The sequence below is a fragment of the Rattus norvegicus genome, chromosome 17 (genome assembly GCF_021556685.1).
Source record: "Rattus norvegicus strain SHRSP/BbbUtx chromosome 17, alternate assembly SHRSP_T2T, whole genome shotgun sequence".
NCBI classification, from domain to species: Eukaryota; Metazoa; Chordata; class Mammalia; order Rodentia; family Muridae; genus Rattus; species Rattus norvegicus.
In genome coordinates, this window is record NC_141550.1 from 40,349,077 (window position 1) to 40,365,524 (window position 16,448).

A 16,448-nucleotide genomic window follows, 5' to 3' on the forward strand; every position below is an offset into this window, starting at 1 on the left:
GCTTAGAGGTTATAGTTTCTTTAATGTGAGGTTGCCACTAACAGCTGAACCATAACCCTAAGCAGGCCATCTTTGTCATTAGGCTACCAATCTGTCATCCAACCCTACACAAACACACACACACACACACACACACACACACACACACACACACACACACACCAACCCCTGCCCCAAACAGATATCCTTATTTCTTCAGATCCGTTTTACAAGATTCTTTGTTGGGCGTCGGGGGACTTAAACCAAGAACAAACCTTAAACATACGCATTCTTTTATAACTCACTGAAGCCGTCCTTCGGCTTTCTTAACTGTGAGGATGTGAGTCAGTGATTTGTATCTTTCTGAAAGGAAACTCATCCTCTGCCTTGGCATTTTACACTGCAAAGATGTGATATACGTTCCTGTTACCTGTGGTTCTAAAAATTCCTGCTACGTGTTTTTTCTTTTAACTATATCTCCTTTTCAGTTTGCAGAGAATTCAACTTTCTCAGTAAATTCTAAGCTTAGAACCGAATTGATATCTCTACTTTGTCCCATCTGCATTAGAAATAAGTAAAATCATAAGCACAAAATAAAAATTTGCACGTGACATAACTTCACAGTTGTCTCACTGAGGCATTTTCCCAGGCACTGTGCATTCCACGAATAAATGAACACACACATTCACCTTGAACATTTTTGTGTTTTTTTTAGGAAATGTGATCTATATTTTTTTCCATTATTAACAAAAATACCACTCAACTTTTCTGTTCAAGCACTTGGAAAAAATATCAACATCTAACCTGCAAATGTTCAATAAAGCCAGCAGCAAAGATGAGCATGAATATGATCGCGCTTGCTTTCTCCCTTCATACAATTAGGAGAACAAAAGGTGTTGAGAATGATGACTAGTGATTCCAGCTTTATCATCCCGATAAATCTGTGCCATTCCTTGGAGGGAATTCAAAGAGCAGGAAAGAAAGCCTTTAAACAGCATTAAGCTTCTGGGGACGGTGTTTTTGGTAAACAGTAACAAGGATGTCAACAACACTAAAGGAAATTTAAAGGTAACAATTCTTCTGTCTAAGGCATGCAATTTGAGAGGTTGGAAAGATCCCCAAATCTCCCGCCTCCTCGAAACAGGAAAACCATCAAATCATGCAACTATCCCAGGTTGCTTTTCCTAGGTGTCCAGAGGAATCCTTAGAAATCCCCCTCTTGGCTTTTTTCCCCCCACTGGCACCGCCTACCTGCTTGTTGTCTTCATTGCTGACAGTTGGCCTGATGGATTGGGAGAGGGGTGGCTGCTCGGGACACTGAAGCTAGGCACAGCTAGCTCACTGAAGCTTCATTCAACACCCACCCCTCATAAACACATTCATACCCTATATCTCTAAGCAGAGGAAAGGAGGAACCCCAACTACACCCTAGCTAGAAATCCGGGGACCTAGAGTCCAGATTAAAAGCCTCTGAGTACTTCACAGAACAGATACAGAACGCATTTAGCAAATGCCAGCACTGAATTAACTTTAAAGAAACCTACTCTTAGTTTAAGGTTAGCTGCCCAAGTCTCCCTGACTCCACCCTGCTGAGAACCCATCGATCCAAACAAGAACGCATGCAGCTGAGTGCGGCTCTTACCTCCATTCCCAGCGATCTCCAGGCTCCGTGCTGCTCCAGACTGCCCAGTAGCTGAGGTCCGGTCGGGCCACCTGCGAGGCACACCTGCAGGCGACACCTGCCCACCCCTGAGGCTGCACAGATGCTGCCAGCGGGTGCTGGTGATTCAGCGCCTTTCTGCCTCCCGGGTTACCAGGGCGACGCATACGCACGCGCATACACGCCCCTAGGGATGGCCTGTGCCGCAGCCCGCACTGCCCCACTAAACAGAGGGGCCTCCATTTGTTTCCTTGCTCTGGTCCCTGGCCCACCTCTTTCCTGCCATGGTTCTAAACTGGTGAAAGGATGGACAGGTCTCCTAGAAAAATGCTCCACCCGATAGCAAGCACTGCTTGCCTCAGACTACTCAGTCAAGTCACCTGACTATTCAAGTCTTGTTTTCAGCCAAGCCTTTTGCATGACACCCCTTCCACCCTCATAATTTATCTACTTGATTATAAGTGCTGCTTTCAAATCAAGGACGGTAAACTGAGCCTATGTCGACACAGACCAACTCTACTTTGCAGCTTAAATGGGTGCTGAGTGCATTTCACCACTTGTGACTTGTAGTGGGAATCTTGAGTCAGGAAATTCTAAGTTGGTGGAACACTATTCCTTGCATTTTTAGTATAATAAGGATAAGAAAGTGTCTACAAACTGGTATTAAGGGGCAAAAGGGTGGGCAGAATATTCCTTACTCATTCCATCATCATGGCTTAATGACTGAGCTACACACCAGAATAAGCCTGCACTGTCATCTTTGTGGAGACACATCAGACAAGTTACAAACCTAAACGTCTCCTGTTAGAAAACAGAGATGACACAAGATCAGTAGTACACCCTAGGACTCATGAGGCTGAAGCAGGAGAATGGCTACATAACACTTTCAAACCATAAATTAAAAAGCCAGATACAGTTAGGCAAGTCAGGATGATCAGTTTGAAGCCATCCAAGTGCCTATCTAGCAAGTTCCAGCCCAGCCCAATGAGACTTTTCTTTTAAGGGGAAGGCAGTGAGATAGCCAGTAAAGGGACTTACTTTAAAGTCTGATAACCTAAGTTAGATCCCTGAAGACACACATAAAATTGGTAATGACTCCACAAACTGCCCTCTGGCTTCCACAACATCATACATTTAAAAACACCTTATAATATGAACGTGTTAACTAATGGAGATACTAAGGAGGTGAAGAGTGAGCTATAAAACTGAGAAAGGGGGGCTGGAGAGATGGCTCAGTGGTGAAGAGCGCTGACTGCTCTTCCAGAGGACCTGAGTTCAAATCCCAGCAACCACATGGTGGTTCACAACCATCTGTAATGAGATCTGATGCCCTCTTCTGACAGCTACAGTGTACTTATAAATAGTAAATGAATAAATCTTTAAAAAAAAAAACTGAGAAAGGGCCTAAGCCTTTGTCCTAGCCCTCCAGTTGCAGAGGCAGCCACATCTCAAAGCCAACATGGTTTACAGAGGGAGTTCCAGGATAGCCAAGGCTATGCAGAGAAACCCTGCCTGGAAAAGCCAAAAACGAAGACTAAGAAGAGTAAAAATAAGCATGGACTAAAAAGGGGAAAAATCATTAATTCAGTCACTAAACGGGCTTAGAGGGCCAACACCAAACCTCACTGAAGGAAGACATTTCCTCCTCTCTCCAATCATGGTACATATTTAATGATGGCTAGAGAAATGAAAAAATGCAGTGAAAAAATCCAGGAGGCACTGAGTTGTTGACAAAGATGAAAATAGTTACAGTGTACACCGCTCCCAGTCCTCACCATGACAAATTTAGGAGCAAACCAAAGTCACTAGAGATACTAATGGAGATAACTACACATCCCCATAGACTAAGAAACGAGACCTACTTCCAACTTCTACCCCTCCAAAACAACCAAACTGCTTACCACAAAAAATAAAAGCAGCTTTTCTTTCATTTGTCCATCATCAGTGTGCTGAATGAAATGCCGACTGGATTAATGTGAAACTACATATCCTATATTCAGTGGACATTCACTGAGGACCCCCCTCCTCGCTATTTACCAGGCAGGTTTAAAAAGAAATGATTCAAGCATTTGTAGATTTTTTTTTTCCTGATTGCTCACTTCTGTTTTCTAAGAAATTCTGAGCAATAACAACTTGGCACACTTTCTGAAGGAGGGACAAAGTGAAGTTTGATAGGGACGCTCAATGTTTGGCCTCATTATATAGTTCAATGGCAGACTACTTGTCTGCTATCAAGAGTAGGAATTTCACCAAGGGAGAGATTTTTCTGTTCAAAAACAAAATGAAGAAAATCGCTCGAGATATTACAATTAGACTGAAGAGATGGCTCAGTGGTTAAGAACACTAACTGCTCTACCAGAGGTCTAGAGTTCAATTCTCAGCAACCACAGTGGCTCGCAGCCATCTAGATCCGATGCTCTCTTCTGTTATATCTGAAGACAGCTATAGTGTGCTCATATACACAAAGTAAGTAAATCTTAAAAAAATTACAAATTACTAGGTTCTCAAATCTTTCAGTTTGCCCATTAAAGACTACAGTGGCTTATGTTGCATTTTTTTGTCATAAGAGTTAAACAAGGAAAGTATTTCATGTACATACATAAATCAAATTTTACTTTTTTTTTATAATTGATGGCCTAATAATGTACATATTTCATATTGTGGTATTAACCCATTTCAATGCTTCTGCAATGTTACATACTGTGGTATTTTGAATTTAACTCTACCAAATGAGTAAGCAGCACCCTCCTCTAACTGCCTAAGAATGAGCATCACACTGCTCCTTCAAGCTCCACCCTCCTCTACTGCCTAATGTGCATCACACAGCTCCTTCAAGCTCCACCCTCCTCTACTGCCTAATGTGCATCACACAGCTCCTTCAAGCTCCACCCTCCTCTACTGCCTAATGTGCATCACACAGCTCCTTCAAGCTCCACCCTCCTCTACTGCCTAATGTGCATCACACAGCTCCTTCAAGCTCCACCCTCCTCTACTGCCTAATGTGCATCACACTGCTCCTTCAAGCTCCACCCTCCTCTACTGCCTAATGTGCATCACACTGCTCCTTCAAGCTTTAATGTTTAAAATTATGGTTAAAATAGACAGTTCCTGTCCTTGTCAGTATGAAAGGCATACCATCCTATTATAAGTTCAAATTGTTTTTAGGTGTTTTAATTTGGAAATGACAGGTAAAAATAATGACACTTCATTCTAAATTTCCCCATTTTTGTCAGTGTCTAACTCTATAGCCCAGGGTAGCCTTAACACTAATGACAATCCTCCTGCCCCACCCTCCAAAGTATCAGGAATTTAATATAACAAAACACATTTGGTGATTCCCATTGAAAAGTAATACGCAAGGCTGTTTTCCCAATGGCAATAGAGCAACAAATCCCACCACGGACAAAAAAAAGTCATACTTAGTGTACAAACAAATAAAACACTTTATTTATGGTACATTTCTTTACAGAACATTTACAAAAGTATTATTTATTCAGTCTCTGCAAAGTATTTCCATTTTACCAGTAACTAAACTGAAAGCTACTTTTCTTCTGAATTTTCCTCTTAGAAAAAAAACCTCATGTTGCTAAGCTGGATCCAGTCATTGTCAAGCTGAACGTTATCTGTTATCAGCAAATCACTAACACCCATCAGAACAGGCACTGGAATTCAAAGTGCAAATGTAATTCATCATGTAGTCACTATATACTACAGCTGACAAATTAACTCTGCTATACAACAGCTGTCCTCTCCTTTACTACAGATGGTCATGGCTTTTTCACTTAAGTTTCCGAACCTACAGAATGTAAGACAATGCGGTCTCAAGAATGCAAAGGCTTACTTTTTCTCTTAGTAAATTCAAAAAAGAGTGAGTCCTGAGATATCAGCCATTACTTGAAGTCCTGATGGCACAATGAGTCTGTTACAAGCCAAGAGAGAGGCAATGTCCTGTAGACAAAAGCCCACACATTCTGATCATAAGCATGCTTTGATCTGTTACAAACATGGGTTCTTAACTCTGAGGACACAAGATACAAAGTAAAAGGTCAGTTGTTTTTGGTGAATTAATCATTCAGTTTATTAAATCTTCTGTATTAGACCTAGCTTTCCTAAAGGTTGAGATCTGTACAAATTCAGAACTAGTGCAAACAGAGCTGGAATTTGGGAAGCTTTTCACAATACTACATTCAAGGTACACAGGAGCCCCCAGTGATCACTAGGAAATCTACCACAGTCCAGTCTTTCCAACCCAATTAGGTCTAAACTTTGGGGAATAAGGTGTCCCTCTTCTGCTCTGAAGAATATTCGATCAAAACGATGCTTACAAGCGGCAGGAATCCTGAGATTATCGTTTGCTTTCGTATCCCATGTATACCGGCAATGCTTAGGTTTGCCCAAAAATTCCCAGGCATCAAAAACATTGTCAGGTAAACCACCACATTTGATAACCTGGCAAGAGAAAAAATATTATGTAAGGTTTATATATTTACTCCCCACCTCAACTTAAAAGGTGTTTGATATTATCACTTGTAAGTGCAACTTTTGTTGTTTTTCTTTTTTTTAATTGTTTATTAGATATATTTCTTTACTTACATTTCAAATGTCATTCCCCTTCCCAGTTTCCTGTCCATAAGTCCCCATTCCCTCCTCCTGCTCCCATACTGGTATTCCCCTATACATTTCCCTTATTGCCCCCCCCCCCAAATCCCCTGCACTGGGGGTCTAACCTTGGCAGGACCAAGGGCTTCCCCTTCCACTGGTGCCCCAACAAGGCTATTCTCTGCTACATATGCAGTTGGAGCCCTGGGTCAGTCCACATATAGTCTTTCCGTAGTGGTTTAGTCCCTGGAAGCTCTGGTTGGTTGGCATTGTTGTTTTTATGGGGTTGCAAGCCCCTTTAGCTCTTTCAGTCCTTTCTCTAATTCCCCCCAAGGGGGTCCTGTTCTCAGTTCGGTGGTTTGCTGCTAGCACTGACCTCTGTATTGGACATGCTCTGGATGTGTCTCTCAGGACTATTGTTTTTCAAGACAGGGTTTCTGTGTAATTCTGGCTGTACTACAATTCACTCTGCATATCAGGCTGGCCTTGAATTCAGAGATCTGCCTGTCTCTGACACCCAAGTGCTATGATTAAAGGCACGGGCCACAGCACCCAGCAATAAAGTATTTTAAAAAGTTGATTTCAAGTCATAAGAGGATTAGGTCTTCTTATACGTAGGAATGCTACAAATACCCTATTTTAACTTTAATTAAAATTCTTATAATTCTTATCTTATTCTAATACTCATTTATCTAACTAATATAATATAGCAGGGTTTCCCCTAATAGTGTAAAGGCCTCTTTTGTGCACATTTTATACAAAAGATACAACAGTGTTTCCTACCTTGTATTTCAAGTCCATAATACCTTGAATAAAATGAATCCAAATTAAATAGCAATACTCTCCCCACAAACACTGAATCAATTCTGTTACTTACTTCTTGATCTCTTAAATTTGTATCTCCTGCAAATATAACAGTAGTTGAATCTGTAGCCTCTTGCATTTTTTGAAAAACAGTTTTTAATTGATTTATTCGTTCAGCAGAATGTTTTCTTGTGCTCTCCAAATGGGATGTCATAAGGCAAAATTCATTTCCACCCAAACTCACCTACAACAGAATAATTACAATTGAACTGGCCACTGACCACTAGTGCTAGTAACAGGCTCCAACCGCAGATTAACTAACTGGAATGTATTTACTCATCTGAAACCAGTCAGTACTATTCCTAAATGAAGAGCAGAAGGTACATTCCCACCCATGGTAACTATTTAGAAACAAGAACTATCCATATAATACCTCAACTGTGCCCCTTCTCCAGTAGCTCCAGGCCATCAATGGCTTACACCTCTCTAGGATCCAATTCCAAGGTAAACAGACTGCTATAAAAGGTCCCAAACAGATAAAAGGACAGCTATTTCCCGGTTCCATGAAGCCATGAGTTACTTGTATACACAGACAACCCACACTCAAAATAATCAGTTACCTGAATGAAGTCATTTATCATTTACAATTAAGATACTAACACACGGAATGTGTTGCAATGCCTATTGCAATGCCTGCAGAGTCATTTTAATCAGTTCAAACCTATAATCTGGATCCTGCCTACTTTTTAATCTCCTGTCAACACTCCACTACCTCTCCACACTCGGGATGGTGGTTAATACTGTCAACTTGATAGAATCTAGAATCACCTAGAAAGCAAATTTCTAGGAATGTCTGAGGGAAATTTCAGATTAGCTTCCTTAAGATGGAAAGACCCACCCTAAAATGTTAAATAAGGGGCCCCAGTGGGAGATGAGGTCCCAAACTGAAAAAAAGGGGGAAAGCGAGCTGAACACCAGAAGTCCTTATTTTGCTTTCTAACTGTGGACACAATGTGACTAGCTGCTCCTGCCTTACCACCATGTCAGTATCCTACAACTATATGTCAAAATGAATTCTTTTTAATATTGCCTTTGTCAGACACTTTGTTATACTAATTGGAAAAATAACTAACACAGTGCTGATCACCCCAACATGACATAAGCTCATCCACACCCACAGGTTTACCCTTGCTGCAACTTGCAAAGGTTTGTCATGGGTGTTTCCATTTCCACAGGGTTCTATTCGTGCACTGAATAAAAAAGGAGAAAAGAGAAAGCTGAGCACCATATCCATCTCATTCCTGAGTTCCAGGGCAGCCTGGTCTACAAAAGCCCTAGGTGCTTCACACCCACTACCATGCCTTCCCCCAGCTATGAGCTAAAGTTCCTTAGAGCTATCTATGTGCTGTATTATTTTTCTCATTGCTAGAACAAATTACTTGACAAATGTTCTCCTTTAGCCAACTGTTGTCCTTTTTTTTTAACGTGTAACTAGAGAATTTTATTTGAAACAGCATATGCTGTAGGACATTTTTTAGTTCAGACTTTATGTTAGTTAAAGTTTCATTGCTGTGAAGAGACACCATGACCAAGGCAACTCGTATGAAGGAAACAGTTAATTGGGTCTGACTTGCAGGTTCAGAGGTGTAGTCCATTATCATTGTAACAGGAAGAATGGCAGTGTCCAGGCAGCAGACATGGCACGAGAGAAGCTGAGAGTTGTACATCTTGTTCAAAGTTAAACAGGAGAAGACTGTTTCCCACATGGTAAGGAAGAGGGTCTCAAAGCCCAACCCCAGAGTGATTCACTTCCTCCAACAAGGTGACATCTATTCCAACATCTCCTAATGTGTTGTCACATTCTTAAGAAAATATCTAATCAGTTAAGAATTCAGCTCTGCATTTTTTTTACTTAACTTTTTTTCATCTTTATTAAATTGGGTATTTCTTATTTACATTTCAAGTGTTATTCCCTTTCCCGGTTTCCAGGCCAACATCCCCCTAATCCCTCCCCCTCCCCTTCTAGGTGGGTGTTCCCCTCCCCATCCTCCCCATTACCATTTTTATTTTGCATTTTTGCATTTTTATTTTACATTTTAAAGTTTGCATCTAAAATTATATGAAATCCAAGTTTTCTGAGACTATTTAAAATATGTCCATAAAGGGGCAGTGAGATGACTCACTTATTCCACAAGCCTGACGATCTGAAATCAATACACAGAACCACAGTGGGAAATGAAAACTGACTCCTAGAAGTTGTCCTGACCTCCACACCCATACAGACAGACACAAATAGGGTTTAAAAAATTGTCCCAGTGATATGGTAAGAGCCTCTGACAACCTGAGTTTGATCCCAAGAACCTGTGATGGAAGAAGTGAACTGAGTCCTAAAAGTTCTGACTGACTGATACAGACACACACACACAGAGACACACACTCATACACACACATACACACACAGAGGCCTTTATAAATGTATCTATAAAGGCAATTCCTTCAAAAGTCAACCAAAAAAAAAAAAAATAGAAAAAGAAAGAAACCACCCCAAACTTAAACTTACATTTACACACAGAAGGTTTCTCATCATTTTGGTATTTGGAAAAGGAATAATTTCTTGACTTTTAAATTTCACTCTTCCTTTCTTCAATAATATAGCTGTGAAATATCCTTCTTCATTACCTTCAAACATTTGTGGAAAAAATTTAGGGAAGAACATCAATTGACAAAATCAATGGACTGGGAGTTAACTGTATCTCATACTTTATAAATTACATAACTGTAATAATTGTGCTTAATTTATATCTGAGAGAAAAGAGCCCTTTAATTAGACAAAAAGGGGGAAATATTGTAGATTGCCTGGTACTATGTGAATTTATGTTAATTCCATTTCAAGAAGTTCTGCCCCAACCAGGAGTGGAGGAGTGAGTCACATACTCCGGTGAATTATGTGAACCTCTTCCCATTTTAACTAGTCAAAAAAAGGTTAGAACTTGTGATTGGGCAGTGGGAGTGAAAGGTGGGGCTAGAGGTTTCAGAGAGGAAAAAGGAAGAGACTAGGAGATGGAGGAGAGAGAGGAAGATGGAGGAAGAGGAGGTGGAGAGAAGATGGGGCAAAACCACGTGGCCTAGAGGAGCCCCAGTAGGAAGGACTTTCACAGCTGGGGAATAGAGTAGTATTACTGTAACGGAGTTGTATGTTCTCTGCACAGGTTTACTGGGGTTGGAGATTTACCATGTATCTGTACTTTACCACAAGCTCCCTTACTATTGCACAGAGCAAAAGCAGTAAGTGGGATCAAATCCTTAAGCATCCATTTTGAAGTAGGTCAACAAGTGCTATGTTTCTGTCCCTTATCAAAGTTTAACAGGAGATACGAATGATGCTTAAGTAAGAACAAATGCACTCGTGCCTCAAAATATACAAATCTGAAATTTTAGAACTTTGTTTTCCTAAAAAGAAATATCTGTTTCAATTATTTTTCCATTTATTAACATTAAACTGCAAATCCTTTAAGTATCCTGTGTCTTGCTTAGTTTCCTTAAACCCATTTGTGCCCTTTGTAACAGCTTCTCATTTTTTCCCTTTCACTGATCTTTTTTCAAAGAAAAAGGTAGTTTAGATGGCAAGAGGAGCATGCATTACCTGTAATAATGTTGTAAGTGCGTGCTCTCTTCCTTAGGTAGGCACAGTAGGAGGGAATCACTTCCTGTAGAAATACCACGTCCGGACTGTACCTAATTAAAAAGAGCAATTTAACATCAGCAGATCATTCTTTTTCAGCTACCTAGAAAAAACTTCACAATATATACATTTAAAACAACTGTTTCCTGGACCCCTAGTCCTCAAGGCTTATACTGACCTTTATATATTATTTACCTCACAATGCCATAATGACCAACAGACTGGGTATGTAGTTCAGTGACAACACTTGCCTGACAAGGCCAAATTCAATCCCAACAGCACCCCCCCACATCACCCACACACATTATAACAGAAAACACTATATGTACTACACTGAGCATCTGCAATGGTTATATACACAAAGAGATGTATTCAGTGTTATCTTTTCAGGTTCTCTTTAAAAGCTGTCCAGTGATAATAGCTCCAGAGAGCTTCAGTGCTTTACATAGTCACAAAGCTCTCATGAGGCCAGAATCAGATCTTTTAGGTAATTTTCAATACTTAGAAACAAATTTACTACGTATGTAAAGTTTACAATTCAAAAGCATCTCATATAAGTTGGTGTTCCAATTCACCCTGAGACCCTCCCTAGATCAAAACACCTCAACTCTAAATATTTACTCTAAGGCTGACCTTAAAGTCAAATTTTCAAGTACACAATTTGAACTTTTGCTTTGTAGAACCATTAAAACACTTATCAGAGTTCCTACCACGGAAATGAGAAGGCTTACAAAGCAAGGCAGGAACACACCCCTCGAGCCCTCTCTGGGAGATTGCATCCATCTAATCCATCAATATTCCAGGTAATGAAAGAGATAGTGCTGCTATCTTCTAGAGGAGTTCCAGATGGACTGGTTTCTAAAATGGTGGTATCATTTGCATCCTCATTGGTTAGATCAACACTGGCAAGATCAAAAACAGAAACAAACAAACAAACAAAAAAAACAAATTATGAATTGTTGTATTTGGGGGCTATGGAGGCAAGAACCCCACATTAAACACTGGAAGCTGTGGCACACTTGTAATCTCAACACTGGGAGGCTGAGATCAATAAACACCTGAGGCCTGATTTACCCTAAACATTGAGTGCATGGTCCCAGTGAGGGACTGTCTGAAAAATCAAGAACTACTACTTCTGGTTTCCAAACAGATGTACAGACTGTATTACTGTACATGTTTGCCCTCAACTTGAAGATGTAAATAAATCGCTCCTCATCAGAAAATTTATCTCCTAAATTGTCAATGAAACTGAAATAATTTTGGTTCCAAGCATTTCGGATAACAGATACATATCCTATAAATAACTTTCTTTGAAGAATCCTAAGACTCTATAGAAAAGAGGCTGGGCTGGAGAGAGCTTGGTGCGTCAAGGGGCTTGCTGCCAAACCTGATGGCCTGAGTTCTATCTCCAGAGCCCATATGGTAAAGAGAGCTGCACACTGTCCTGTCTCCACATACTGGCATGTGTGTCTGCCCTTAAAGGGAACACTTTTCTCCTAGATTTGCTTCAAAAACTCTGCCTCCTTGTTTTACAAGGTGATCCTCCTGCACACTAACCATATAACTACCACATGCCCACAAATAATGGTTTTCTTTGAAGCAGTCAGCTTCAGGCATTTTGGTAACTTTTGATTCTTACAATTACTGTCAAAACACGAAAATAGTAAATACCTAACCAACGATGTACCCAAAACTTCCAAATACTAACATCTTATTTAATTAACAATTACTTACCTACCTTAGTCTCTTTCCAAACCACTTACTTCTACCCTTTTCCAAAGACTTGCTTACATACATACTATACGACCTAAACCATGAACTCCATTCACTCACACACTCACATTTAGTCTTTCTCACAAGGCATTTTTTGAAGATTTATACAATCTTCAATTAAGCTTGATATGTTCTTACAACTCTAGTTATGCACTTTGGAGCAGGGATGACAGCATTAACAATGCATGGTTAAGGAATTAACCAAATATCTGCACTGAAAAGTACTGTTCTTTCCCTTTCTACTTAGTATTTTGTGGGTTTTAACATGGAAGCGTCTTGTTTATGACTCAACTTTCATCCTGGTTTTACTGTCCATTGACTGTCCTTATCTGAAACATCCTCTAGTAGTTCTCAGAAGATTTTTCTAATTCCTCAAGCCTTACAAATTTAGCAATTTAAATTCTCCTACATTCAACACTTGTCCCACCAACAGCTGGTACTTACCTAAATATGGATTCATTTTATTGTACAGTCAACCTGTTCTGAAATACCCACATATTCATTGTCTCCAATTTTACATTGGTTCCTATGTTTTCCTGGAATGTTCCTGTCGCTCTCTGGCTACTCCCTTACTTTATAGCACTGTAGATTATTCTAAGTTCATCTTCTATCTCACTGTCACCTGCTCTAGTGATTAGAGGCCAAGGTCTTGATGCAGGATAATTTAATGCCAATTCCAGAGCAAAATATAAAGTGGCAACGCGCTCTTTGAAACAAGGTCTCGAAATGTATACTTGGTGACCTCAAACTTATAAGCTTATAAAGTGGGAACTTTAGCAAGTATATGTCCAGACTGCTCTAGGACTCAATATGTAGCCCAAGCTGGCCTCAAGGCCTTGGCAATCCTACCTCAGCTTCCCAAGTAACATAAGCCACCACGTCTGACTAAAAAGCACCAGTATGTATAAAAGTAATTTTAAAGAGCACCAAAACCTATGCTAATGCCAAGTTCCTTTGGGAACCTCACACATCTCAGAAAGCTTTCTTTCCTAACATTCCGAAGGTCTTTTTTTCCCTCGGAGCTGAGGACTGAACCTAGGGCCTTGCAAGCGCTCTACCACTGAGCTAAATCCCCAACCCCCTTTCCTAACATTCAATATACTTTTTCTGCATCCTTACTGAAGAGGAAAGGCTACATAATTTCAGAACCTTGTCAGATGTTAAGCCCTTCATTTTTAACTGAAAACATTTGAGACAGAAGAGACGGCTCAGTGTTAGGAGCACTGGGTCTTGCAGAAGACCGAGTCCTAGAAGCGCAGCATGGATGGCTCATAACCATTTAATCCCAGTTTCAAGGATTCTGATGCCCTCTTCTGGCCTCTATGGACACCTGCATAAAGATCAAGCTTGTACATACTTTTAAAAACAAAACCATTAACAGGATCAGATTCCTTATTTGTCATTTTTTTTCACAAGCTGCTCTTCAAGATACATATGCGTGTGTGCTGTCTGTTCTTATTGTAATATAAGGGAAAACTGTAAACCTGAGAGATAAATTTCATTCAAAAAAAAAGAAAAAAGAAAAAAGAAAAGAAAGGAAAAAAAAGTCTTTAAATGCGGTGCTAAGTAAAAACCTTAAAGTAACTGAAAGACCTAGTCAATCTTGGGAGCATCATTTATTGACTCCTTAAAGTGATAACCTTGGCCTCTGTGTTCCACTCTCCTTAACTTTAAGCCACTTGCGATTTTGACGAAAAGCAGACTCTCATTCAGTGGGTTTGGAATGGAGCTTGATAAGTCTGCATGACTACCAGACTCCCAAGTGGTGTAATGTTGCTGCCTCAAGGTCTACATTCTAAGTAATAAAACTGTAAGACAAAGTCTTTTGCTCTGGGCTCCTTTAGATCTTTTCGGAGACAGAAAGGACACAGCCTTCAAATAAGGCTCAGTTGGTAAAAATGTTAGCCACACAGCCTGGCAGGTCATTTAAGAAACCCAGCCTTCATCAAGATGGAGTTGTTTTCTTTTCTTTTTTTCTTTTTTAATTTTTTTTATTAACTTGAGTATTTCTTATTTACATTTCGATTGTTATTCCCTTTCCTGGTTTCCGGGCCAACATCCCCCTAACCCCCCCTCCCCTTCTTTATGGGTGTTCTCCTCCCCATCCTCCCCCCCATTATTGCCCTCCCCCCAACAATCATGTTCACTGGGAGTTAAGTCTTGGCAGGACCCAGGGCTTCCCCTTCCACTGGTGCTCTTACTAGGATATTCATTGCTACCTATGAGGTCAGAGTCCAGGGGTCAGTCCATGTATAGTCTTTAGGTAGTGGCTTAGTCCCTGGAAGCTCTGGTGATGGGAGTTGTTTTCTAACCTACACACAGGTGGGGGATAATCAAAAGTCACTACTGGATAAGTGGACTCCACCCCGTATTTATTAATCTGTGGAGTGTGGTGCCCCAACATTTTTTAAAAAACTTTCCAAGTAATTTCAACACAACTGTTTTATGATGATTACCCATCTCTTCTGACTGACACAGACAATTAATTCCCATGTAAGAGACTCTGGAAATAACAGTGGCCAATTCCTAAAAGGCCTAGTAAAGCACCTTGGTTTTATTCTGCAAACAGTAGAAGAACCACAACAAAAATTTGAGGTAGGGCACTAAAACAACAGGAATAGCATACACTTAAAACAAATATTGAACGTGGCTTGATGACTAATTCCCAAAGGCTGAGGCAGGATTGCTAGGAGCTCAACGCCAGACTGTACTACACACAAACCTGTGCCAAACTAGACAAAAGTGTGAGATCCCGACTCAAAGGGAAAAAAACACTATTCTTTGGCAAGAAGAGAGCAGGTAATCAATGTAGAAACAAGGAGACACACACAAGTTACCATTCTTCAGTAGAAAATTTCTACCTCAATCTTTTTCTCATCTCCATTTGTAAATAATTCAGGTCAGTAAGTGTATTTCAGTAGCCAGGGTTTCACAAACCTTTAGTCCCAGTACTGGGCAAGTGGAAGGCCACACAGGAGTTCCAAGTCAGCCTTGGATGTATGTCTCAAACAATGTTACATTTCAGATGGGGAGTGCTAGAACCAGATGTAATGGTAGCAAAAGGGAGGCTGGAACAAGGGATTCAAGAGCTGGAGGTCAGGATTATTGCAAGCCTCTGTCTCAAAAAAGAACAAATAACCGTAACATTAAACAAAAACTTCATCCAAGTGTGGTGGTGGACACTTTATATCCAGCTCTTTCTATTCTGAGGCAGGTAGATCTGTGTTTGAAGCCAACTTGGTCTACACACTCAACTCAGGCCAGACAGGGATCAAGGGTGGGACTGCAAGCTTGGTTCACATGGTGAGACCCCCGTCCCAAAACAACAAAGGCAAGTCACGCTGGGAAGTGACCGGGTTTCCTCAGAAGCATTCCCATTTATTCCCAGTCCGGGGGCTCCGGCAGACATTTCCATCCCAGCAGGCGACCCTTCCCCGCCCACCGCAAGCTGCCCCGGTCGCTTACTAGTCCTCGGACTTGGAGGATGTCGGAGGCTGGTGAGGCCGCGCTAGGTCGTTCTCTGGCTGCTCGAAGAAGGCGCTCAACGCTTTCTGAAAAGTAAAAGCACAAGGATGCAGGGCGCGCTCGCCCACCTGGGAAGGGCGGCGGAATCGAGAACCGCGAACTTACTTTCGTCTGCCAGTTGTTCTCCGACAGGAAAGTGGAAGCCACCGTAGTGTCGCAGCTCGTCACCAACGCAAATCCCAGGGACTGAAGCCGCCGCCTCTTCACCTGATCCTCCTCCGTCTCTGCTGCTGCGGGCGCCGCCGCCGGCTCTGCCGACTCCGCCGCATCGGAACTGCTGCCAGACGCCATCGCTGCAGGGTCTCCTCAAAATACCCGCTCTTCACCCCACTTTCCGCGCGACCGATCGCAAAGGCCTAGACCTGCGCAGGCGCGCTGCGAGCGAGTGTTTCCGCGTCAACCTTCCGGCGGGCAGGCCGCACCTCT

At 41.3% G+C, this 16,448-nt stretch overlaps 2 protein-coding genes across 14 annotated transcripts in view; both read right to left on the minus strand.

Annotated features, from left to right (window-relative positions):
* Window positions 1-1,773, minus strand: part of Kiaa0319 (KIAA0319 homolog) — a 63,188-nt gene extending 61,415 nt beyond the window's left edge. Inside the window, 1 exon segment of one of the 3 annotated variants that reach the window (NM_001197023.2) lies at window positions 1,622-1,773. The gene's annotated coding sequence lies outside the window, so the exon portion shown is untranslated. 3 annotated transcript variants of the gene reach the window in all.
* Window positions 1,774-5,058: 3,285 nt separating this feature from the next.
* Window positions 5,059-16,396, minus strand: Tdp2 (tyrosyl-DNA phosphodiesterase 2). Of its 11 annotated transcripts, XR_015640932.1 has the most exons (9): window positions 16,128-16,396; window positions 15,963-16,048; window positions 11,456-11,626; window positions 10,686-10,777; window positions 9,603-9,721; window positions 8,229-8,292; window positions 7,476-7,558; window positions 7,116-7,286; window positions 5,059-6,088 (listed from the first exon to the last, which is right to left on the minus strand). XR_015640932.1 is itself a non-coding variant. In XM_087591327.1 (8 exons), the coding sequence occupies exons 4-8, from the start codon at window positions 11,505-11,507 to the stop codon at window positions 5,813-5,815; spliced, it is 690 nt and encodes a 229-aa protein (XP_087447453.1). In that variant the 5' UTR covers window positions 11,508-11,626; window positions 15,435-15,565; window positions 15,963-16,048; window positions 16,128-16,396; the 3' UTR covers window positions 5,059-5,812.
* Between the last annotated feature and the right edge of the window lie 52 nt (window positions 16,397-16,448).